Source organism: Suricata suricatta, chromosome 17 (assembly GCF_006229205.1).
Source record: "Suricata suricatta isolate VVHF042 chromosome 17, meerkat_22Aug2017_6uvM2_HiC, whole genome shotgun sequence".
Lineage (NCBI taxonomy): Eukaryota > Metazoa > Chordata > Mammalia > Carnivora > Herpestidae > Suricata > Suricata suricatta.
The window spans coordinates 25,627,683-25,652,724 of NC_043716.1; the positions used below are offsets into that span (position 1 = coordinate 25,627,683).

Consider the following 25,042-nt stretch of genomic DNA (forward strand, 5'->3'; position numbering starts at 1 on the left):
AACCAGATGTCCCTGCATTTGGAATTTTTCTTTAAGTTTATTTATTTATTTTGAGAGAGAACACATGCACGGGGGGAGGGGGGGAGAGAGAGAGAGAGAGAGAGAGAGAGAGAGAGAGAGAGAGAGAGAGAGAGAGAGAGAGAGAGAGAGAGAGAGAGAGAGAAAATCCCAAGCAGGCTCTACACTAGCAACACTGAGCCTGACCTGCGGCTTGAACTCACAAACTGTGAGATCATGACCTGAGCTGAAATCAAGAGTCGATGTTTAACCAACTGAGCCACCCAGGCAACCCTTGCACTTGGAAATTCTTGTGACATTACATGGTAACCAAGAAAGATCAGATTTAAACTATGAAATACAAAACTATACTCATTTTCTAGTCACCTACTTATTAACCAAGATGATAATGCAATAGGTTACAGTATCAAACTATTCTTATGTAGCTTTTATTGGGTTCAAAAGTAGGACAAAGATCATCTCATAAGTGTGTGATAATATTTTCAGATAAATAACACTTAATATAAAACATCAAACTGTGAAATGATACAAAGCAACAGAATTCTGCACTGACATATTTACCGTTTTCAGAGTAACCTGATAACATCACCATATTTTCCTTTATATAGTGATTTCCTATTTACTATCTCACTTAATCAATGTGACAATCCTATGAAATAAAGTAAGCAACACAATCCAGACCAACGCAGAAAGTTAGGTAACCTACCAACCTTTATTCTGGAATGTGAGTCTCAGAAATTAAACTATATTAATCAAGTAAGAGATATCCCTCAAAGGGAAGAAAAAAAGCTTTAGTGTTTTAAAATAATATAGGCAAAGAAGTAAAATACAAAAGATTTCTGCTACAGAATCATTTCACACAAATTAGCCACATTTGTCTAGGTACTACCACCCCTCTTCCAAAGGTCAATAAATACAAAATCTAGAATGCATTAAACGTTGCCTAGTAAATAATTTCTTACCATTATAATTTATGCTAAGAATACACAACTAAAATCACAGCTCATGACAATACAATAGGCATTAGCAGTCAGAACGTTAAATTCTCTATCATTACAACATAAAAATACTTGTACAAACTTCTTCAAAAGATCAGTGAGGTCTGTCCATAAAATTCCTGACAACAGCCCCAAAGGAGAATTGAAAGGCACTGAAATTACCAAAGGGGGTGTCCTGCCACGATAGGTAAACAGTGCCAGTGCCTATATGAGATTTTTGCATGATCTGCATGAAAACAAAGATAATACTTTAAACCTACTAGAGGTCATTAAGTAATCTTAGTGTGACACAGGGCCACATAGGGCTTCTTGATATTTCAGAGATTAAGCCGATCTCCAGGTTTTACTGCAAGTACCTCCGCTGTGATAGAACAACGGGAGTGAGGTGGGTGTCAGACATTTGGAAGAGGTAGAAAACCCTGCCCCTCATAAAGTAGTAGGATATATGTGAAGGTTTTTTTTTTTTTTTCTTAGCAAAAGATCAACGGAGTGAAGGCCGCACTGCCTTGGCCACCAACGCTGTATATGGCACTTACACGCATGAATTTTGGTTAGAAGCGAATGCATTTAGTATCATGTGTTAGTGGTTGGGGAGGGCAAGAACCAAACTGACAGGTCCGGGGAAACCAGCTTGGTCATCAGCAAGAAGGATCTTCTCCACTTACTCTGAGGTTCTCGAAACCGGGGAAGGAAAAGGAGATGGGTACTCTACAGAAGCTTAGAACAGCTTCCAAGTTCGCGACGCTGAGAGCGAATGGTAGGAGATCCAATGTATGGGTTCACTGTACCGGGAGCCAGCCATGAGAAGATGTCCCAGATAACCCGGCTACTGGCAGACTGAGAGGCTCAGAGTCAGCAGCGCCCTAAAACACTGCTTAAAGTCGAAATCACGGTGCCCCAGATCTGCAAGATCTAAGTGGGAGAGCTCCGGAAGAAGCCAAGCCCTGAGGATAGTCTCAGGCTTTCGTCCCCAATTCCACGCGCTGGTTTACCTACCCGCTCTGACCCCGGCTTCTCCGGATCTCAGTATCCTGGAAGCGGCTCCCGTCCGACTCTCACACCCGCCGCTGGGGTCCGGCCAACCGGAACTCGTTCGCGTCACTTCCGGTCCGCTTCACAGCCCCCATCCCTCCGGGGACCGCCTCCAAAAGACAAAAGTTCCTTTTTCTTTTCTGCAACCTCCGAAGATCTTCGCGGGATTTCAGTTCGAGTCTAGGTTTGGGACCTGTGGGCGGGACGAGAAGAATGACTGTTCTCTCCGTGGTCCTTGATCCGGAACTTATCAAGGAGTCCCGGAAGAAGTAACTCGTCGGCTAGCGTGTTCACGCGAAAGAAAAAACGGAGCGGTGCGAGTGAGGCGGTGCTGAGGTTCTCTAGGTAAGTCGGCCCCTCACTGGGCTAAGGAGAGGGAGGTCTTTTCCATCCTCTAGCCATTTGGAATGTTTCTTCCCACCTCATTACATACCTCCTCCCCCGAGCCTTTCACCTTCGTAAACTGCCTTCCGCCCAACTGGACGCTGGAGCCACTGTTCCTGTTCCGTCAGTCGTCCTTTGGAAGAAGGGACCAAGATCCAGGGAATGAGAAAGACCCAGAGTTTCTAGTTCCCAAGCAGAGCCTTCATTCAGGCAGCATGGATGCGCTCGCTCCGAATGTGAGAAAATAACCGCCCAAGCCTATTGAATATTTATTGAATGCCCACAGCATATGGAATGGAGTTCTGCGAGGAAAGAAAATGTTTCCACCAATATGATCGAAAAATGTGTCTCTGTGTAACACAGTTATAATGTTCGGAGAAGTATTTAATCCTTTAATATGTTAGCCCAGGCACTAGGCTCCTGAAAAAGCGATGTACAGTTGTTATGTGTAATTGCTAAAGCAGTTCTGTAGAGTAAATAAGATTGATCGCAGGATGATGAAAACTTCAGAGACCGGTGTCGTTTGAACCACGCCTTCATGGCTGAAGAGGTCGTGTGTGTTTGTGTATTTAAGTGACAATAATTTCTGGGAGAGATTGTTCTTTGAAGGAACCTAGTAATTTAGTGTCACTGGATAGTACAGTATGTAACAGGAGAGTAGATTAAGAGAAAGTAGGTAGCAACCAAATTGTGTAGCGCTTTGAATTCTTGCTAAGGAGTTTGTTTTATATTCTAGGGGTTTATCTGGTAATTTTTTTAAGCTTATTTATTTATTTTGAGAGAGCAAGCAGGAGAGGGGCAGAGAGAGTGAGAGAGAGAGAGATTGATTGATTGATTGATTCCCAAGCAAGCTCCGGAGCTGTCAGGGCAGAGCCCACTGCCGGGCTGGATATCATGAATGGTGAGATCATGATCTGAGCCAAAATCAGAAGTATATCACTAAACCTACTGAGCCACCTAGGCGCCTCCATCTGGTAGTTTTTGAGCAGGGAAATCCGAGGATCAGATTTGAGTTTTAGAAGTATAAGTCTTAGGGGTGCGTGAGTGGCTCAGTCAGTTACACTTCATACTCTTGATTATAGCTCGGGACATGATCTCACAGTTTGTGAGTTCCAGGTCCACATGCAGCTCCCCCAAGAGCCTACTTGGATTCTCTTTCTCCCTCTCTCTCAGCCCAACTCCCCCTCCCCCAAATAAATAAATAAACTTAACCAAAAAAAAAAAAAAAGAAGTATAATTTTAATGGCATATGGACCAGGATGAACTAGGATATGAACAAAGTAAATGAGGAAAGATTAGAGATAGAGAAGTAATTTTGGAGGCTTTTGATCAAGACATAGTTAGGGCACTGGTAGTAAGGGTAAGGAGATAGGTTCAACAGATAAATTAACAAGGTTTGGTGACTGGATGTGGTAGGCCAATGAAGAAAAAGTCCAGAGTTACTTAGAAATCAAGAGTACAAAAAAAGGTGGGCCATGTGGATGGCTCAGTTGGTTGAGCATCAAACTCTTGATTTCAGCTCAGGTCATGATCTCAGTTTGTGAGTTCAAGCCCCAGGTCAGGCTCAGTGCTGCTGGTGTGAAGCCTGCTTGGGATTCATTCTCATAGTACTCTAGTAGAAGCTAGAAATTCCAGGTTGGAGCCCAGGAGAAGTGTCAGGAGTTCTCAGCATATGACAATTTGGGATAAATGAGATCCTCTCTCTCTGTCTATTAGATGTCAGCTCCATGAAGAGTGGGGTTTTTTTTTGTTCAGTGCTCTAAGGTCCAGAACAGTGCCTGGTACACAATCGATCTTCCATAAATATCAACTGATTGGATGGAAAGAGAGTATACAGACCATCACTGTATACTCCAATAGCACTTCCATGGAAATATTCTGTAGCTCAGTAGAGTGACATTAGCCACTTTTAAGTCATTGAGCTATTGAGCGCTTGAAATGTGGCTAAGTGCAACTGAAGAACTGAATTTTTATTTAGTTTTAATTAATTTTAAATAACTTTGACTAATGGGTACTGTATTGGACAATGTAGGCATAGACTGGAAAGAAGGCTAAATCTGTTAAGCAGAGGCAGTACATACATCAGGGGCAAACATCAGAGCTAGAGGAGACTGGAAAAAAGCTATCAGAAACGTGGGATGATTATAGGGTGAAAGATTAAAGAATTATAGGGAAGGGGGCACCTGGGTGGCTCAGCAGGTTAAGGGTTCAACTTAAGCTCAGGTCATGATCTTGCGGTTTGTGGGTTCGAGCCCCATGTCGGGCTCTGTGCTGTCAGCTCAGAGCCTGGAGCCTGCTTTGGATTCTGTGTCTCCCCCTCTCTCTGCCCTTCACATGCTCATGCTTTGTTTCTCAATAATAAATAAATGTTAAAAAATTTAAAAAAAATTCTAGGGAGGAAAGTTTAAAGAAACGTTTTCAGCGAGTGGTGGGGAGCAAGTACATTTGGCAATTAGCAAGTGTCTAATTCCTTAGCAACCACAGTTGAATGGGGAAGGGAGGCAGGTAATTAAAGAAATTTAGAGGTAAAGGGAAAAATAAGATCAGACAGTGGTCCATGCCGCAAAAAGGATTGGGGAAAGGTTTATTTTTTTTAGGTTAGAAAAGCCAAGATATGGCCCGGGGATTGGGATTAGTGGGTGGGGAGCATGGTTCAGGAGGGAATGGGATCAAGAGCATTGGTGAAAGGGGCTTAGTCCGGGATGAATTAGAGCACACTTTGGGAGGGCTTTTACAAGACATGTTTGTATTGCAATGCCATCATTGCCCAGGATTATCCATGAGACTAAGAATAGTCATATTTACTTTAGTCTCAAGCATTGGGTTTATTGATATGTGTGTAGTGTATATGCAGAAAAGGGGAAAGGCTGAAACACCTGGAGGAGTTAGACAGTAATGTAATCAGGCTGATATGGGATCAGGACATCCTAAAGAATAAATGTTGGGTATTACTGGCATTAATATAGTAGAATTAGAGACCTCATGAGGGATGGTACAGAAGCAGTAAACTTCGAAATTTCTGGAACTTTTTCTGCTTTCAGTTTTTTGTGACTCTTACTTGTATATATTTGGTTTTTGTTTTGTTTGTTTTTTGAGAGAGTGACAGCAAGGGAGGGGCAAAGAGAGAGAGAGAGAATCTTATGCAGGCTCTGTGTTCATGAACTGTGAGATCACGACCTGAGCCGAAATCAAGAGTCAGGACGCTCAACTGACCGAGCCACCCAGGCGCCCTGGTATATACCTGTTTTTAGATAAAGTTCAGAAAATGAGAAGCTTTCTGTCATGACCTCTAGATGCATATATTTTATATTACCTTTATTAGTTATGTTACTTTGGATAAGCAGCTTCTCTTTTGGATACTTATTTTTCTCGTTTAAAATGAGGCTCACGCCTTTTTAAATTTTCATAGCAACCATAATGGAACTAAAAGGGTTAGCAAGTTATAGAACACATAAAATAGGTCCTCTATATGCAGTCTCTACCTCCAAATAATACCTGAATCTGGTATATAGGATATTTTATTACTTTGCAACCTAGAAATTGGTGCAGAAAATCCTTCTAATTGCTGACATGGAGGTGATAGGTAAAATTTTTACATAACTGAGTATTTATTCACTTTGGGATCTGGTTGTTAGATTATCAGAGAGAAATCCTAATATGTAAGCCTCATGTAGTAACTAAATCATAGATGCATTCTGAGAAATGTGGGTTCTATAAGAATTAAAATTTTTTTCTGACAGTAAAAAGGCATTTAGAGCCATAAAGTACTATGTCAGTACAGCCTGGTCACTATATTTATCATACCAGTGAATGAGGACTGAAACTGGGTACTGACCGCTTACAACGTAGGACCCGCTCGCGTCTGGCCATTCCGTGTCGCTCTCCTTTGATCCCTCAAAGTTTGTTTCTGTAGGATTCTGTTTTAGCCCTTCCTTGACTCTGTATGCTTCTCCCAGTGGCCTTGGTGCACTTTCGTCACTTCAGTAACCCCAGGTATATGTTCTTTTCTTAAATCTGTATTTCTGGCCTAGGCTTATCTTCTGACCTTTAAAATCATTTATCCTTTGTTGTTGGAAATCTCTAACTAGGATGTCTTTTGGTCATCCAAGTGTAGTATATCTAAAAGCTGATTTCAGTATCTTTTACTTTCAAACCAAATTTTCACGAAAATTCTTTCTCAGTAAATATTGCCTCTGTTCTCCATTTGTTCAAATCTAGGTCATTCTAAACTTCTCCCTTTCTTTTATTGCCAAGACTTCCAGTGAGTCACCGAATCATACAGATGTGCCTTGGCCACTTCTTTCCTTCTTCATTGCCACTTCTCTTGTCTAAGTAACTGTCATCTCATCTAGGCTATTGGGAAAGGCAAAATAGAGTAGCGTTAAGAACATGGGAATGAAGTACTGATACATGGATGAACCTTGAAAACACGCTAAATGATAATAGCTTCAAATAGAAGGCCGCAAGTTGACTGAATGGTTTGGTTTATATGGATGTCCAAAATAGGTAAAATAGATTAGTGATTGCCAGGGACCTGGGGATGGAGAAAATGGGAAGCAACTGATAATGGTTACACAGGTTTCTTTTCTTTTCATGCACAAGCTGGGGAGTGGAGCAAAGGGGGAGAGAGAGAATCCCAAGCAAGCACCATGTTCAGTGTGGAGCCTGATGCAGGACTCAATCCCATGACCCTGGGATCATGACCGGAGCTGAAATCGAGTCAGAAGCTCAGCCAGCAGAGCCACTCAGGCTCCCCAAGGGGTTTCTTTTAGAGGCAGTGAGAGTTCTGGGATTAGATGGTGGTGATGGTTGTACAATCTTGTGGATGTATTAAAAACCACTAAATTGTACACTTTAAAAAGTGAATTTTATAGTATGCAATATCTCAAGAAATTTAACATCCCCTATGCTATCCTCATTTGTTTCAATTTTTTAAAAGATTTTATCTTTTTTAATGTATATATATATATTTGAGAGAGAGAGTGACAGTGTGTCAGTGAGATAGGGTCAGAAAGAGCTGGAGACAGAATGAAACAGACTCCAGGCTGAGAGCTGTCTGCACAGAGCCTAATGTGGGGCTCAAACTTTTTAAGTAATCTCCACCCATTGTGGGGCTTGAACCCACAACCCTGAGATCGAGAGGCAAATATTGTACTGACTGAGCCAGCCAGGCACCTCAGTCTCATTTAAAGTATTTGTGGTAAAGTATTTCCAAGAGTGCCATCTGTGCCATGTAGATTATGCAGTGCATAACCCAAGGGCACTGCTTATAAGCACGACAAATATGGTGGGCCCATTATATTTCAATATATAAATGCTTAGATGCTGTAAGTAGAAACTGATGGTTCTTTGTGCATATACATATAAGAGCCTCAACTGTAGACAGATAGAGGTGTTTTATTGGTAATTCAAATACCATGAACAGTTACACCTCTGGTAAATTCAGTAAATTCAGTTGTATGTTAGAACTATGCAAAAACTTTTGTGTCCATGTGTATAATGAGGTGGGGTACTAGTCTCAGGTATTGATGGTTTTTTACTTGTAATTATTTCCAGTGGGAAAATCTTCACTTTGTAAGACTTTTAACGTTCCATGATTAGGTCTAGTCAATGTCAGTAGTGCACTTCACTCCACGCCCATTATTGTGACAACAGGAACTTCTCTGAGGGATTGGGTACAATCCTCATTGAGAACCACTGCATTATGAAGACACAAATAAGCACTATGTTCCAGAGAAGGGAGGGGTTATTCTTGGTTTCTTTAGGTCCTTTAAACAGGTTGGTAAAATAGAATATTTTCTTTCTCTACAAGACTTAGGGGGAGACTGAGGAACAGAGCTTTATTGTATCCAAGAACTAGATAGATATTCCTTGAGATTCAAAATGACTGGAACTGCTTTACCTATATTCTTGAATCTTTTCTAGTATACAGGGGAGAAAAAACTACATTAATATCCAAAGTAATATTTTGCTTTTTTTCCAGATGGCCTCATAATAGTTTTTAAATGTTGCCACTTATTTACTTAAATCAAGGTGTTCTGTCTGATAAGCCTGTAACTTTTCACGGCTATAGTGGTAACTTTTTTCCCCTTTCCTTTAAGATGCTCTCCAAATCCTTGGTGATGGAATATTTGGCTCATCCTGGTGCACTTAGCTTGGCTGCCGGAGTGGCTTGTGGCATGTGCCTGGGCTGGGGCCTCCGTGTACGCTTTGGGATGACCCCCAAAAGCTCGGTGAGCAAGACAGACACAGAGACTGGAAGTGAAGCAAGCATCTTAGGAGAAAGTGGGGAGTACAAAATGATTCTTGTGGTTCGAAATGACTTAAAGATGGGGAAAGGGAAAGTAGCTGCCCAGTGCTCCCATGCCGCTGTTTCTGCCTACAAGCAAATTCAAAGAAGAAACCCTGAATTGCTTAAACAGTGGGAATACTGTGGCCAGCCCAAAGTTGTGGTCAAAGCCCCTGATGAAGAAACGCTGGCTGAATTACTGACCCATGCAAAAATGCTAGGACTGACTGTAAGCTTGATCCAAGATGCTGGACGTACTCAGATTGCACCAGGTTCTAGAACTGTCCTGGGAATTGGGCCAGGACCAGCAGATCTAATTGACAAAGTCACTGGTCACCTAAAACTTTACTAGGCGGAATTTTGTATGATGATCGCCCCACCACAATCTGTTTTGAAACTGTCAAATTCTAACAATAAACCTGCATTTTCCCCCATACCTTAAGTATTTTGAGATCAAAATCTGTTCCCATGTTGTTCTATCATGTACTCGGCTCAGTTATCTTTGGCTTAAAAAAAATTAAATGGTCCTGATGGTTCAAGTGATAGTTGCTGAAAAAAAAAATGTTTAAGATGGGAGAAACTGGTCACAACCAGATTGAATTACAAGGGGGTGAAACAGCATCTCCTGTGCGTGGTTACATCTCTGTGTAATAGCTTTTCTTCCCCAAGACAACATTGCTGTACCCCTTTGAAATCGGGGTTCAAAGGCATTCCCATTGGATGCAAACTGCAGTTTGTTTTCCTGCCATCGCTTTTTGGAGGACTGATAGCCAGCATTGATAGATCAAGGTATGGCCCCACAGTGTGGATTTACAGTCTAACCTTCTGGATTAACTCACGTGTGCAGTATTTCACATTTATTTCCCTGACCCACACTGGCCAGTGTTTCTACATCAGGGCCTATTAAGAATTCCTTTTACTTGCCCCACAACTTCCGTAATAGTGCAGGCATTGAAAAATTTGCTCAGTGACTTGTATGGACTTTGAAGACAGTACTGGGCCCACACAAGGTTTTACGGTAATGGTGAAGTGACTGTGGGGTGTCCTCCCAACACCCTACTGTTTCTTTATCTAGGACTTACGGACCTAGATAGTTCAGTTATTTAAGGGCATCTTTACTTCCCTTTTGCTCTTTATATTCTTATCATGCCATAATTCCACTAGTTACTGTTACACCAGCTGGCCAGAATATGAGGGAGGTTCCAGTTCCCAAAAGCAACACAGCTTTTTGAATGAAAATCTTTTAGGGGGATCCTGACAGTATTTCTAAATTGAGTATATCCTGAGGAACCAATGATGCCAGAGAGAACTTTGGGAACACATGCATGTTAAGTAGCTCCAGTTCTCCATGTTTAACTTCAACAATTAGCACTACTTAGCATTTGACCTCAATAAGCAGCACATTAACACTTCAAGGTCTAAGGTCAGTGGAGTCTGTGCCGAACACTAAAGACGACCAGTCAGTCATAGTTTCTAATATTTGGTCAGTTTTACAGAGTTTACACTGGCATAGGACAGCGCAGGAGAAACTGCATCTGTGAATGATGCCACAGTAGCAACTGTTTCTAAATAGAATGTTTATACTAGATTCAAAAGTGATGCAACAGCATGTAACTGAGGCAGAGAGAACTTCATCCTAAGTGCACCATTCTGGCTCCCGTAATTTCTGAGGCTTGCCTCAGAGACTGATGGCTCCAAGTTCAAAGACAGTGCATTCCCAACAGGATGGCCTGCCCTGGCTGACTTAAGTAATTGCAAGTCATGGCATATATACTAGGATGAATAGTATACAAATTCTAGTAATTCTGGAAATATATCATGCTTATTTCCTAGTTCACCTGTACTTAGTATTTATTATATAGGGTGCTAGGAGTTCTCAAGGTATACTCTGCAGAGCCCATAGCGTCTTTAAGATACTTTCAAGGGGTCAGACTATTTTCATAATGCTGACACATGATTTTTCTTTTTTGCTGTGTTGACATTTGCACTGATAACACAAAAGCAAAGGTGGGTAAAACGGCTGGCACCTTTCACAAATCAAGGCATGGGCACCCTACCTAAATAAGTAGTACTTCACTGCCCTCTAGTCAAACACATACAAGGTTCACTTAATGTTCTTGATAAAGCACATTAATAAAATAAAAAGATTATTAAATTTGACCCTCCACTATTGGTATTTGTCTTAATATTCTCTGTAGCACTGAACACTTCTGGTATACACTGAAGTATGAATGTCTTGGAAAAAAATGTGTAGCTGAGTTGTGAGCTGAACTAGCAGACTTGGTCATGGAAGATTTTTACTTGTAAGAACTGACAAATTAATTATCCAATTAGCCAATTATTTTAAGGAAAGCAACGAACAGTATTCGAGAATACTTCTATCTACCTCTCCTCCAAGTTTCCAAAACTTAAGATTTTTCTGATGAGATCAGTGGTCCTCACAAATAGGATTTTTTGAGATAGGTGTCAAATTTTGAAGATCTGTACAACTTAGTGAATCAGTATTTTCCATATAACCAATGCATGAGGGTACAAATCCTGCATGGATAAAAGATCTATTCAAACTAAAGAGGCTAGTGGACTTTAATATAATGTTACAAAAAGTTCAGTATTTTGGTTTCAGATTCCACATTTCAACTACAAGTATCTGAAAAGGCTATTAAAATACTTTCCAAACTATACATCTTCGTGAGGTTAGACTTTCTTCACATACTTAACATGAGAATCCAGCAGCCTTCTCTGAAGAGAAACTTTGAGAAGACTTATAAAAAAGCAGTAAAATTCCGTTTTTCTCATTGCTTAAGAAACAGGGTTAATTTATATGCTTTATATTAACATGAAATGAGTAACAGTTATATTTAAAAAAATTTTTTAATTTGTTTTTACAGAAAATTCAAGCTGTGCTACTTGGAGCTCATGTCAGTCTGTTGCTGTTGTACTAATGTCTATGTTGAAATAGTTATCAAAAATAAGATTTTTTTTGTACAATGGCTGCATTTGCATACTAGGGCAAAAGATCATTGAAGGCATGTTTACCTCCTGAGAGGTTTCCCATTACTCTCTCTTGCTCTTCTCTCCTGTTTCAGTTACATTTAGAGGGTTGTAAAAATTCTTAATATTGTTTTCTGTTGTGAGTTCCTTCTCCTAGACCATCATCCTATTCAGAGAAGTATGATGAAAGAGCCCTTAAAATACGGTTTATTACCAATTTGTTCTGCCACTTATATACGACACTCACTTACTGCCAAGGCTTGAGGTATGCATTTTGTGATTTAAACATACTTCTGCAAATAATTCTGGAAAATACTCCCCATGTTAACATACATGAACATATTCAGAGGTTTGGCTTGCTCAGGATTTGAACCTATTTCACACACTACAGCCCATGATGGATTGTTTATGTGGCAACCAGAATCACTGGACATAGCTAAAACGGCTTTTTTTGATGTTTTCTTAAGGTTATAAGAAAACCTTTATTAACTAGATATTAAGTTTAGTGAAAAGAGACATATTATTCCATTAGAAAAAACCACCACCACCGATTCAAAGTATAGGAAAGGTCCAGAAGAATACATCTTGACTGAAAAGAATTGAGTTCCCAAGGATCACTGCTACTTTCCCTCTTGATTTTGATTAACGATGAAGAAAGGGATGCAGAGATCTAGCAGAAGCCTAAGTATAGCCAGATGCCTTCACTATGACAAACCAAAAAAGGAGAAGGGATTTTCCAGCTAATACTATAATTTTAGGAATATAGAGGTAGGATGGTTAAAAGCGGGGAAGGTCAGGGGTTCTATGCTTAAAAAAAACAAAACAAGAGAAAACTTGTGCTGCTTACGCTCATTTGCCTGGTTGGTGTGGAGAACTACAGAGCAATCTAAGGCTAGGTTTGGCAGGGGGATTAGGGTTCATCCTCTCGAGGATTAAAAAGTGAAGTGAATTTAATATAACATTCTCAGCCATGAACAAAAAGGGCTGAATTCAAATACTCATTTAAAAAAAAAAATCAACTTCACGTACTCATACTTTGGGGCCCTTACTACTCAAGGTGACACACAGAGTGTTGTTAACTCTATGCTTATATACTTTGATCTCAAGTTGATAGAACATCCAGATCTGTTCATTTAAGTGACATGCTTAGAGAGAAACTCTAAAGTGCCACTTGGTTAAAATGATGGGAGAGAGTCAAAATGTAGCCCACTACAGCGCTGTTTCTTCAGACTGCCTACTGTACCCTGTGAACCACAGGAGTGCACGTGACGTAATGCTGTAGCCCCGTCCCGATCCTCATTCTGCTGCTGCCTGCGTGCCTCCCTGTACCGCCTCAATACCCAATATGAAACTTCCACAACCATGGTTCTTTTGGCTAAAGTCTGAAAGGTATTTAATTAAAACTGCCATTCTAAGTTATTTCCACAGTCCAGTAATTTATTTTAAATCTGAGTAATTTCAAATTCCACAAACAAAACTGAAGAACAGCAATATTTTGTTTGAATTCTCTCTTCTGTACACTCAGTGATCTAAAACACCACAATATCCAACATACACAAACCTCAGGGAAGGGTTAGTAAATACACACAGATTGGAATCATGGTGCTCTTTGTTCCTGAATGGAATGGTCCCACAGAAAAAGCACAGGATACAGCACAACATAAGGGCACCTGTTACATATGAAGTGAGCAAAAACACACTAGCATTTTCTATATGCATAATGAGGAAACCTGCATAGGTTAGAGGGCCTTTTATGCTCATTTAAAAGTCAGGCAAGTTGTCTGTAATGCATTTTTCAAATAATTTGGAGAGCACTGTGATCCAATGTAGGATGTGCTGATTAGTGTTGTCTTTGTTGGCATTGACAGTCTTACATGGTCACATACCAATATTTTTGCTGTAGCTTTTGAGTAAAAGAGATTTAAATGCATTTTAGACAATACATATCATAAGCTGTTTACATACACTAAATTTAAGAGATTCAATATTAGAGTTTTTTTTTTTTCCTTTAAACACTACAGAGTGCAAATCAGGTTCTTCACAACAGATTTGAGTATTAAGCAGTTCTTCAAAGAATGAGGGGGGGGAAAAAGCCCAAGTGAATAAACATTGAAACTATTCCCCTTTGAAAATAAATTCTAAAATGATGCGGAATGTGAAATAAGCTTTAAACACAGGTGATCTGAGTTTATAGTTAGAGACATAAAGTAGTCCTTCATGAAATAAAGGTTACAAGAACATGTGCCTGTTTTCCCATTATAAACTGAGAAGCGGGTAGAGACGATGTTTCTGTATGAAAATAGGTGACTACAGGATCAGCTTTCTGTCTCACATGCTGTACCCAAAGCCAGGCTGTGGCTGTCCATAGGCTGGTGCAGTGTAACCGTAGCCGAAGGGTGCCTGCGGGGGGACTGCAACACTGGGCCCTGCTGTCAGCATCAGCTGGGGCTGACCTAAGGAAGAAAACCAAGAAAGGGCACGGGGTGGGGGTGCGGGGGCAGGAGGCAGGACAAACTGTTAGCAGTGCAGACTATCACACTCTAATCTCCCCTACTCTAACAACAATCACAACTTAGAATGAGTTTTATGGTGGTACTTTTGACTGTCACCATTTGGGCATCACACCCACCCGAAGAAGGGTTCTGCCTAAAAAGCCAAGAAACCATTCAGGGCAGAGGGCAGAACTGTGACAGTAATTACGTTACTTCATTTCATTTAAAACAATATGCACAGGCATGCTTGACATGACTGGGCAAGACATCTGCCAATACACTTATCCCCACATGGTATTCACACATTTGTTTGGTGAAAAATGTTAAGCTTTCTTAACTTTTTAGTGATGTTTTTAACACAAATGAATTTTTATAGTTAGATTTAAATATCTGATTTAAACAATCTAAATGGTAATCTAATGCATATCTAGCAAAGAATCTAGTACTAGTTAAGAGAAAACAAAAATAAGACATATTCATATATGCTTACATATGAATACATCAGAACATACTATCTGTTTCAAATACTACATTAACACTTGTACTTCCTTAAAAAAAATTTTTTTTTAGGGTAGCCTGGGTGGCTTAGTCAGTTAAGTGCCCAGCTTGAGCTCAGATTTTCCAGTCGATGTAGTTGAGCCCTACAATTGGACCCTGTGCTGACAGCGCAGAACCTGCTTGGGGTTCCATCTCCCCGCTGCTTCCGTGCACACACTCTTTCAAAATAAACAAATAAACTTAAAATATTTTTAAAGTAAACTCCACCCAAAATGGTGGGGCTCAAACTCATGACCCTGAGATCAAGAGTTGCATGTTCTACCCCAACTGAACCAGTCAGGCACCCCAACACTTTTTACGTATTTTAAACAGTAGTTGATCACATACAGAAAACGACCTATAGAGAACCTGGTTTATTTAATTTTTAAAAAAATCTTTTTTATTTATGTTTGAGAGATAGCGCAAGCAGGGGAGGGTCAGAGAGAGAGACGGAGACACAGAATCTGAAGACAGGCTCCAGGCTCTGAGCTATCTGTCAGCACAGAGCCCGACGCGGGGCTCAAACCCACAAACCGTGAGATCATGACCTGAGCTGAAGCCGGACGCTCAACCGACTGAGCCACCCAGGTGCCAGACCTGGTTTATTTAAAAGGAGAAAACAATGTAACACCTGTATCCACTCCCTTGCAAAAGAAGTATTCTTAATCTCCCACTAGAATGTAAACCTAGTTCAAAGTTTCTCTCAGGTGACCTCAGGTCTCTCTTTTTTATGAACAACCAGAATTTGTTTTGTGAGCAAATTCTTTCTGGAAACCAGCAGTTTTTAAAAATCACCTTTAACTTTGATACTGAAATTTTCAACTGCCTAGAAGATCTCTCCTTTTAAAACCCTGAAGGCAAGCCAAATTCAATAAATGCTCCCCAAAATATTACCCCCATCTTGTTTTTGTTCCTATTTGGGTTCCTATCTCAAATATATCAAACATCTTGCTCTCATCTTTTAACCTACTTTAATCTACTTTTAAGATTATCTTCTCCAACTTTATTAAAACTATGCAGTCCTCTCTGAATTCCCAAAGTCTTTTTTATCTATAATAAAAAAGGAGATAGGAGTGCCTGGGTGGCTCAGTCAGTTAAGTGTCTAACTGCTGATCTCAGCGCAGGCCTCGATCCCAGGGTCATGAGTTCAAGCTCTGTGTTGGGCTCCATGCTGGTATAAATCATACTTTAAAAAACAATAAGTAAATTATGAAAAGGAGACAATGCCATAATATATTTGCGTCTTATCATTTCCTTTAGCAGGCTGAGATATAATGGTCACAATTTTATGCTTTCCTCCAAAAAACACCTGGTTACAGTGCCATAACATATACTCTTCTAATTCATTATTCCAATGAATCTGTTCATCAGGGATGAAATGGAAAAGGGAGGTAGTTCAAAGTAGCACACAGAAGAAATTAAATGGCCTTATATGTATTCACTGAGAGTTCCAAGATCCTATCTCTCTGGAAAGGTCTCCAATGGAAACTAGTCAGTTCTCTGCCCCAGTTAGAACTTAACAAGACGATGTACTCTGTCTGTAAAGCACCCTAAAGACAGCCTTGGCATCTTTTCTTACCTTCTGCACTTCTGAATTCATCAACACCTACTAGTAATTTATGAATATATCATCAATCAGTGAGCAGGCAAGAGGAAAATTTAGGTTATGATCTTCAGTGACTATTTTTTAAGATCGTCTTTACATTTAAGACTGCCTTAAGTGAATAATGTGTCTGCTTTAAGGCTCTTTCCAGAAAAAGATGGTAGAATTATTCCTGAACTCTGTGATCTGTGAGCCTTTTGCACCTTAGACACTTAACTGTATTTCTATTTTGAGGTAGACTCCTTACAAATGAAACATCTGTCTACTACTTTTCTGTGGGTTTAGAGAGAGAGAGAGAGATTACCATAAACAATAGGTTGCGTCTCTGTAGCTTGTTCTTCTTCTTTTCTCAGGGATTCCGAAGCATCTAATTTATCCACCTGGAGAAAAACAGGTAATGTTACTTAGCACCTCAAAAGTATTATAAACCTAGGTTTATGGCAGAAAGTGGAAAAGCCTTAGTATGTTAAATTTTGTCAAAATAAAACGGACTAGAAAGAATATTCTCAGGCCCCCTCAAATTCAATGGCAATGTTCATAGTTCAGTCAAGGTGATTTTTAGCACTGTCATTATAAACCCTCAGGAAGGAGGGATTTATAAATGCCATCAAAGCTCACGCCAGGCTAAAACTGGGCATGCTAGGATGCAGCCAGCCTGAGGGAGGAAGATAACAAGAAGGAACCACTTTTTCAAATGACGTTTAAACTCTTATCAAAGGTAATAATGACTCATGACCAGGCAAGACTTCCCTCTCCAAAGGAAATGATATTCAAAAAAGCAAAATGAGTTAATGACTGGACAAGTACTCATTTAGAATAAGCTATCTTTTGCCAATTGTGCACAGCTTCTGCTGATAATTGTTACAGGTGCAGACTGAAATTTAAGACACAAAGTGGCTCCATATTCCATCTTTTTAGATATAGACAGGCTGCATGTTTTAATGCTCTATTTTCTAAGAAGTAAAAATAGTAGTAGGAATGCCTAATTTTTGCCACATCTTTGAGGAAGAATTTTCTTTTTTGCTTTTAATTAAGCCAAAGACATAAATGGGTATTACATGCTAGTTACTCTAAATAAAAGTGGATAGTATCAGACAGAACTAATATAGTAGGAGTCCAAATGTTTAAAAAAAAAAAGGGTGAAAAAAAAAAGGAGCTGGAATATATAGGTCCCTCCATAAAGTAGTTGTGTGTCACTTGCAATCCACTCTACTAACAAATCCCTTGTCTTTAATACAATGATGGTTGAAGTAAGATATTCTGCAAAATTTGTTCTAGGACTAACATGATCTGGTACTATAAATCTGTAAAGAATTGGTGAAAAAGGAAATTAGCACAATGGACTTAGGGGATGTCTGCTATACAACTTTCACCTGCCTTTTAGACTCTATTTGTTTTTTTAAACTACTTTTAAAAAGTTGGTTATCTCAACCAAAGCCTTATAGTTGGTCTATCATTATACTATAGAAGTAAAACTAAAATTTCAAATTGTGACATGATCAAAGTGCACTGAAATGGGGGGCAGAATACAGGAAAATCTTTTAATGAATGTTCACGCATGTTCCTCAAAAAGGTAAATAGTGAAAAGTCACTTACAAAAAAACACATGCAGACTTTACTTAAAAACTATAAAGACTGGGTCCTTTACAAAGGTTAAAACAGCCCTAACTTTCTATTTGAAAGTATTTAAAAGTATATTTGAGTCTTTACTTAAGTTATTAAGGTCAGGACAGTATTTTATATTTATTTTAATTGTCCCATATTAAGTATTACATATATCTAATATAATGTAAGTCTAATCCGTTCTAATTTATCAGGGAATAATTTGAGAAATGTAAGCTGAGGTAGACTCTAAATACCTTCAGATAAAATGCAGTTTTTCTACACTAGGAAAATGGGTTGGTTTGCTTTTGTTTACAGTTTTCCTATTTTTATAGCCTAAGTGCATGTGTTAACAAAGTACCCCAATGTCAAATTAAAAACTACTATGGAGGAGAAGTTCCATGAGAGATACCAGTGTTTGGTATTCAAACGTAAATATTATTACAGCTGTATACTTTATAGCACAGTCTGTGCCATCAAGGGTCAGAGGGGGTTTTGCTAACTAAACAGTATTCAAGAGTGAGCTAAAAAAAATATATGGATGAGTGTGCATAACTTCCAAGTTATTAGAAAAAAAATGAAACACCAAACAAAAAAACCCCACCACTGCACAATCCATTTCCAGACTTTCAAGGACAAGAATCTAAAGTGAACGCGTGTTTAAACATTAATGTCAGAGGTGAAGCTGAGTCAGATGGTGAAGAAAGAAGTCCTGTTACAGAATACAATGAAGACTTCAAAGAAGAGCTAGTAGTATCACAATGCCCACGCATGGACATAGGCAGGTTGGGCAGAGGGAAAAAAAGAAAAAAAGAAAAGACCTCTGAAGGAAGTGCATCAAACTAAGCAAAAAAATTTTATTTTTCTATGATATGGGACAGCCTCTGGCACAGCAACATCCAATTTTTGTTTCCACGGACTCAATTTAGACTGCTCAGAAAGAAAAGCAGAGAAGGCTTTTATGAACACAAGTTTTTGTTAAGAGCTGTAACAAAAGTTTCTGATCCTTGGATAAAAAGAAAAACTACGGGTAAAGTGTGTCACTGAGATCAGTTCCATCTGTACTATTAAAAATTCACTATAATGTAAAAGGCTTTTCCACAAAGACTGCAATATGCTGCAGAGGAAAAGTTAACATGCAGTCAGTTATTTTGGTGTATGTGTGCATGAAAAAAAGGCAAAAGTACTGAAGCAAGAAGTGAGATCTGAAGATGACTGTTGCTATACAGGCTCTCAAGAAACACACACAGCCCACAGCAATGCTTTAAGAGTTTCAAAAGTAGTATGATGTAATTGCAATGACTGCTGTACATGCTTGATTTAAAACAATGCATAACACTGCAGTTCAATTACCTGTTTTTCACACACACGCTTTCTAACTGCCTTGCTTACTAGCTGCTGAAGGGCCTCACACACAATGCATTTTACTCAGGTTTGCCCTAAGTTCCAATGGTGATTCGTTTGGTTCAACATAATTCCAAGGCATTGTCCCCCACCCAAATTCTTTTCAATTTGTTTCAACTCTCCTTTACCTTCCCACCCTTTTATTACGACAATCTGATAATAGACGTTAAGCTTGTTTCATTTATATTGGGATGGAGACAAGCCAATGAAGGAAGCAGCAACCAAAAGGTGCCTAAATTTGACCTTGGACAAGCCAACAGATGAATAAAAGCAAATTTTAGGTATCTTCAGAGGTGTGCCTTATTACAGGAAGAAGTTAATATTGCTTTGTTATATAGAAAAATATTCCGTGTTGCTTAGCAACAATTATAGCATGCTACTCTCATGATTAAAGAAGTTTTCATTCCTCTTGAAAATGGACTAGCACCATAAGAACTGGACACCTGAAGAAACATGAGGAAAGTCTCTTCGGAAGCAGCTAGTATCTCTTGTATCTACTTTCAGCAAAAAATTAGTAAGAATCAAGAGATCAGAAACTGGATCACAGTCCTTCAATACCAAAAAAAAAAAAAAAACCAAAAAAACCCCAAAAAGCCTTTTAGGGCATATATACATACATAAATTCAACAACTGTCAGGCAAGCTCACAAAATAAAACCAGAGGCTGCTTAAATTTATTAGAGTATTAAGAAAATCCTATTATGGTCCAGATACCCTGACAGGGAAGAGAAATTTCCTGAAACTTTGGAATTAATATGGAAACTCACCAGGCTCAGTTTTTAATAATACATTTAAGAGAGACTGTGAACCAACTACTGATTAGCCTCCTGCCCTTCCTAAAGCCTATTAGCCGATTAGTAGCAAACATCTACTAATGTCCTACAGCTCTATTATAGTTATGTTTCAAGGGACTTGCAGAGGCTTTAGTGATAATTTATTGGGGGAAAAAGCAGCAGCAGCGTAGAAAAGGAAGGGAAAAAATCATGCAAATTCCTTAGACTTAGTCCTCCAGACTTAAAGATGGAAAAGAATCAACTTTCACCTTTTCCTTTATTGCATCAACCTGCAAAGGAATTCAGAAGGTGCAGCTTAGAAAAAAATCAAATTCCATATTGAGCATAAAAAGGTAGAATCAGCAACAAAGATTCAGGGAAGAAACATCTAACCACTAAAAAAGGCATGAGAAAAGTGAAAATAAAGGGCATACTGGAAGCAAAATTTAGAATTTTTTTTTTAAACTTCAGAGCTTATTGCAGAAGAATTTATGCTAGAGTCAGTGTGAAAGAAAGCAGCGTAGTCACTAGTAAAACTTACAGCATTTCGGTTAACAGCAGCTTAGCGCCAGGTCTCATAAGTTGGCATTATGCATAAAAGAAGCTATTCTCATCTATGGCTAATATAAAGGCAACTGTTTCCTTACACTAGACATCAAGCAGTTTTTATACCAAAAATGTTAATTTTTTTAAAAAACTACAATTGGACACAATGGTATCTCCTAGATGGCAGCCTAAGGAAACATTCATACTGGGGGCCATTAGTAGGGCTTTGTTTTTCCCCTTTACTCAGGCATGCTGAAGAGATCAGATGTGAAACCCCAAATTTAAATAGCATGTTTTGCTTTGACAAATGGATTTCCTTTAGGACTACCATTTCACCTGTTCTACAATAAAGAGCTAGTAATTATTGAGGATCAAGTAGAGTAAAAAATATTATGACATCAAAAAGGGACACTAAGAGGAGCAGGTGAATTTTATAAAATGATTATAACCACAGCTTGTTTAATGCAGTTTTAGGTAATAAGTTAATTGTTAACCTCCTAGGATTTTTTTAAATTCGGGGTTAAACTATCAAAATATTGAGAAAATTAACAGGATATTAAGAACAAAGATTTTGCTTCCCCAAAAGAAACAGGCATACATATTAAAGTCAAGAAGCAACCAAATAAAAGGGAATCTATACTACTAAGTTATGGACATCTAAGTCACAAGAACAGATTTGAGAAAGATGTTATTTTGAAAAAAAAAAATTTTATCAGATGTTAAAAAAAACATACAATATAGAAGTAATACTATTCACCCTCAGAAATACATGAAGGGTAAACATACTGACAAGTATAGTTTGAGTTCACTTTTCCATTCAATGTCATTTGTCAGTCATTAAACATTTCTGGAGAACAAAAGTTTTATGACAACCAAATCATTTACTTCTACTACAGAAAAAACATTTGAAAAAATAAATCTGCACATGAAATTCTACATGCCCTCTAGATAAGTAGTTCTGAATACGCCCAGAGACACCATTACCTTTGTCAAGTATTCTTTCATGACCTGGATGAAATAGGGCATGGCAAAATCCATGATATTGTGCCTCCATGCAGTCTCAAGGACAACATCTGGCCTTAAAAGATCATAACAGGTAAAAAGACAAGCTCCAAAGCACTCTCTTTTTTCTTCTTGCAAAAACCACTGTAGGAGTTCTTCAGCCAGCTCCGTATCTTTAGATTCAGAGGCATATTGCATTGCATCCTATTCAAAGGAAAGGATGATGGTCAAACATTAAACTTAAATATACTAAACTGGTAAACCAGTTATAGTGTGTGTGTGTGTGTGTGTGTGTGTGTGTGTGTGTGTGTGTGTGTATGGGGGGGGAATCCAGTTATATCATTTAAATTTAGATTTGTTGAAAGAAAAGAAAAAAATAGGGTAAACATTTTTATTTTTAATAGAGAGAGGTCTGACAGAAGATGACCACTACAATCAAGAAACTGACTTAATTTACCACCTCCCTCAAATGGGGGCTTAAAGAAAAGTTTCACGTTTGGAAGGCTAATGCTTGTATAGACCACAATCACTTCTCTTTTAACTTCTTCTAAGTTTATTTATTTTGAGAAAGAGCAAGTAAGTACAAGACAGCAGGAGAGGGGCAAAAAGAGTAGGGCTCAAACTCAGTCAGCACATCAACTAAATAAACTAAGAGTCAGAGACTTAACCAACTAAACCTCCCAGGTGCCCCGTCATCATATCTAAAACACCATTATAGGGTTAAGACATGTCATCTAGTACTTGACTTAATAGGCCCACCCCCACCAACTTTCCCACCTTGTACAGGCTGTCTTTCTTGCACAGCTCTACACTCTGTTTCCAGCGGTTGTTGCCTTTGAAGAGATAAGCAGCAATTCTTCTGAACTCAATGAGTTCATGTTTTTCCAAACGTTGAGCAAGTGAGATATTGTCAAAGTTGTCATAAGCATCTATTGATGTTCGCAGAGCCTTAAAAAAAAAAAGCCATCCCATACCAAATCAGTTTCATTTTTGTTTAAAATTTGTTCCATGATTCTTGATCGAGTCATTACTGTATATGACTGACTGTATATGATGTGATCAGTATGCTATATAGATCAGAATAGAATACAGAATACAGCTTGGTCAATAAGTATTATAATACAATAGCATTTAAACATCAAACCAGAAAGTTGTAAGCTGAACATGTATAGAGGTTCTTCAATCTGATTGTGTAACAGTAAAATCCTCAAGGGTACTATAAAATTTCTACAATTTTCTCCAAGGTTTTTAGTATCAAAACTTTGAAACAGGTATGAAAATGGGAGGATTTGTAATTTGGAAGATAAGATTTTATGTTTCAGAGAAACTTCTACTACAACCTGACATGGTATTTAGTCATACAGCTCAGCATGGGATCTGAACCCATCATATGTTGATAACAAGAGAGAGAAAAGTCAACTAGCTTGACCTTAACTCTAATTTTCTCTAAAGCATCAATCAAGACAAGCTCTAAGCAAAATTCTGCAAACTTGGCACTTAAAAGTCAGATTTATTGATCCTAAAAACACCACTAAATTTAGATCCTAGGCATATAGTACCTACTGTTTACAAACTTACGAGACAATAGGCTTTTTCTCTCAAAAACATTTCAACAACCCATTTATAACCTGAATTTTGAGAATATATGCAAGAACTAAAAGGTTTCACCTGATAATCTTCTTCAGTAATAAAGAGGTTGTTCAGTGATTCATTCACAGATTTGTTGTTGTGGTTTTGAACTGAACGCAAATATGGTTTCACCAGTGGTAGCTGTTTAACCTTTAAAATAAAGAGTGTTTTACAAACATAATAAATCCTTAAAGTTCCATACACAAAAGTTAACCATGTATGTCTTAGGTGCCTACTATGAGGTTATAAAGTTTTAAAAATTACCTTGCTGAAATAATTGACAGCACGAGTATGATCCAACCGTGGAGATAGCACCATCAGCAAATCATTTAACAACAGAGGCTTGAATTCTAAGTAGAACTGTATTGCTCTGTAGTATAGTTCCACATTGGCAACCTAAAATGGGAAAAGTCCACACAGAAGTTAGGAGTTATTTTCTAATGAGCTTCTTTTGCAACTTATATTTTCTGAAGAAAATACATACCTTGGTAATAATATCTTTGAACTGCCCTTCTTTCCATGCATCAGTTGGATGATTCATCATAGTAATTATGGCATTATCATACTCTTCATACTTGTCATACAAAAACACCAATTCTGCCCAGAGATGAGCTTGTTCTGCAGCTCTAAGCACCTATGTAAGAGAAATTTAATTGCTTTAGATATGGGACTGTAATTTTAGCTAAAGCTTGAAAAATTAAAGATATAAAGTTTATTTTGAAAGAGAGAGCATGCACATGTGCACACATGTGCAAGTGGATGAGGGCCAGAGAAAGGGAGAGAGAATCCCAAGCAAGCACCACACTGTCCTTGCAGAGCCTGAAGTAGGCCTAAACCCACAAACCATGAGATTGTGACATGAGCTGAAATCAAGAGTTGGGGCGCTTAACTGACTGAGCCACCCAGGCAACCCATTAAAGTTTTAGTTATAACTACAGAGCTACCTCACAGTGTTAAAAGGTTGGTTACCTTAGGAATATTCACTCTGGACCAGAACAGCTCCAGGTGCTCCCTCATTTTCTGTGGCTTAAATTTAGAATATAGAATAGCTAACTCGGTAAACATTCCCATATGAGCTCGCTCAAGTCCCAGTGCTGCTTCCAACATGGTTATCAGTTCTTCAAAGTATCCTCGATCCTGAATAAAGGAAACATGCAATTAAAGATGGAGACTATTTATGGCAATAGATCTCACTCCATTAATAAAAGATTCTTGTTCATTACCTGATAGTAGTTGATAAGTTCCTCCAATTCGTCTGCATGTACTACAATATGAAGCCCACACATCTGAGCCAGCCGGAACTCCTTGCCATCTACACAGGCGAAGCAGACCTACAATAAAAATTTCAACTACATAAACTCAAAAGTAAACATGCTGGTTAATTCAAATAAAGACAGTTCTAAAAATCTTAATTCTTCACTGAAAGTGGTATTGAGATCACCTCTTTCCATGTCCGAGTGCTGTTGGCCTTCCTAGCTCCATCAACAGCTGCCTGATATTCACCCAGGTGAACCAGGGTAGATGCCAAGCGTCCAAAATTAGAGACATTGTTGTACAGTAATTTAGCAGCATCATACATTTTCTCATCATAACAACGATCACCAACCTGAAACAAACAAACACACACGATCCATTTTCAGTAAGCCTAAACTCAATCCTCTTTCCAAAGTCACAATTCAATACTGATAAACACTGTATTTCCTTTGGAATCATCAGCTGTGATGAGGTGATCCTACTAATAAA

At 38.7% G+C, this 25,042-nt stretch overlaps 3 protein-coding genes across 5 annotated transcripts in view; 1 reads left to right on the forward strand and 2 right to left on the reverse strand.

The window, feature by feature from the left end:
* VMP1 (vacuole membrane protein 1) overlaps positions 1–2,216 on the reverse strand; it is a 126,398-nt gene extending 124,182 nt beyond the window's left edge. The window contains exon 1 of the mRNA XM_029926782.1: positions 2,013–2,216. The gene's annotated coding sequence lies outside the window, so the exon portion shown is untranslated. The remainder of the gene's footprint in view (positions 1–2,012) is intronic.
* On the forward strand, positions 2,161–9,172 carry PTRH2 (peptidyl-tRNA hydrolase 2). 2 transcript variants are annotated; one of them, XM_029926783.1, is made up of 2 exons: positions 2,161–2,393; positions 8,534–9,172. In XM_029926783.1, the coding sequence occupies exon 2, from the start codon at positions 8,534–8,536 to the stop codon at positions 9,071–9,073; it is 540 nt and encodes a 179-aa protein (XP_029782643.1). In that variant the 5' UTR covers positions 2,161–2,393; the 3' UTR covers positions 9,074–9,172. The 2 variants fall into 2 exon arrangements, with proteins under 2 accessions (XP_029782643.1, XP_029782644.1); XM_029926784.1 differs by lacking the exon at positions 2,161–2,393 and adding an exon at positions 8,031–8,210.
* Positions 9,173–13,128: 3,956 nt separating this feature from the next.
* CLTC (clathrin heavy chain) overlaps positions 13,129–25,042 on the reverse strand; it is a 65,194-nt gene continuing 53,280 nt past the window's right edge. Inside the window, exons 23-33 of one of the 2 annotated variants that reach the window (XM_029926714.1) lie at positions 24,741–24,905; positions 24,523–24,630; positions 24,269–24,436; positions 23,784–23,933; positions 23,564–23,695; positions 23,339–23,449; positions 22,448–22,618; positions 21,653–21,874; positions 20,392–20,412; positions 16,649–16,724; positions 13,129–14,165 (exon numbers count right to left, since the gene is read on the reverse strand). In XM_029926714.1, the coding sequence (XP_029782574.1) occupies positions 14,041–14,165; positions 16,649–16,724; positions 20,392–20,412; positions 21,653–21,874; positions 22,448–22,618; positions 23,339–23,449; positions 23,564–23,695; positions 23,784–23,933; positions 24,269–24,436; positions 24,523–24,630; positions 24,741–24,905 (1,449 nt within the window). In that variant the 3' untranslated portion in view covers positions 13,129–14,040. The remainder of the gene's footprint in view (positions 14,166–16,648; positions 16,725–20,391; positions 20,413–21,652; positions 21,875–22,447; positions 22,619–23,338; positions 23,450–23,563; positions 23,696–23,783; positions 23,934–24,268; positions 24,437–24,522; positions 24,631–24,740; positions 24,906–25,042) is intronic. The other variant, XM_029926715.1, reaches the window with a different exon arrangement.

Coding starts and splice junctions, on each gene's coding strand:
- PTRH2 (XM_029926783.1), top strand. CDS start 8,534: ATGCTCTCCAAATCCTTGGTGATGGAATATTTGGCTCATCCTGGTGCA.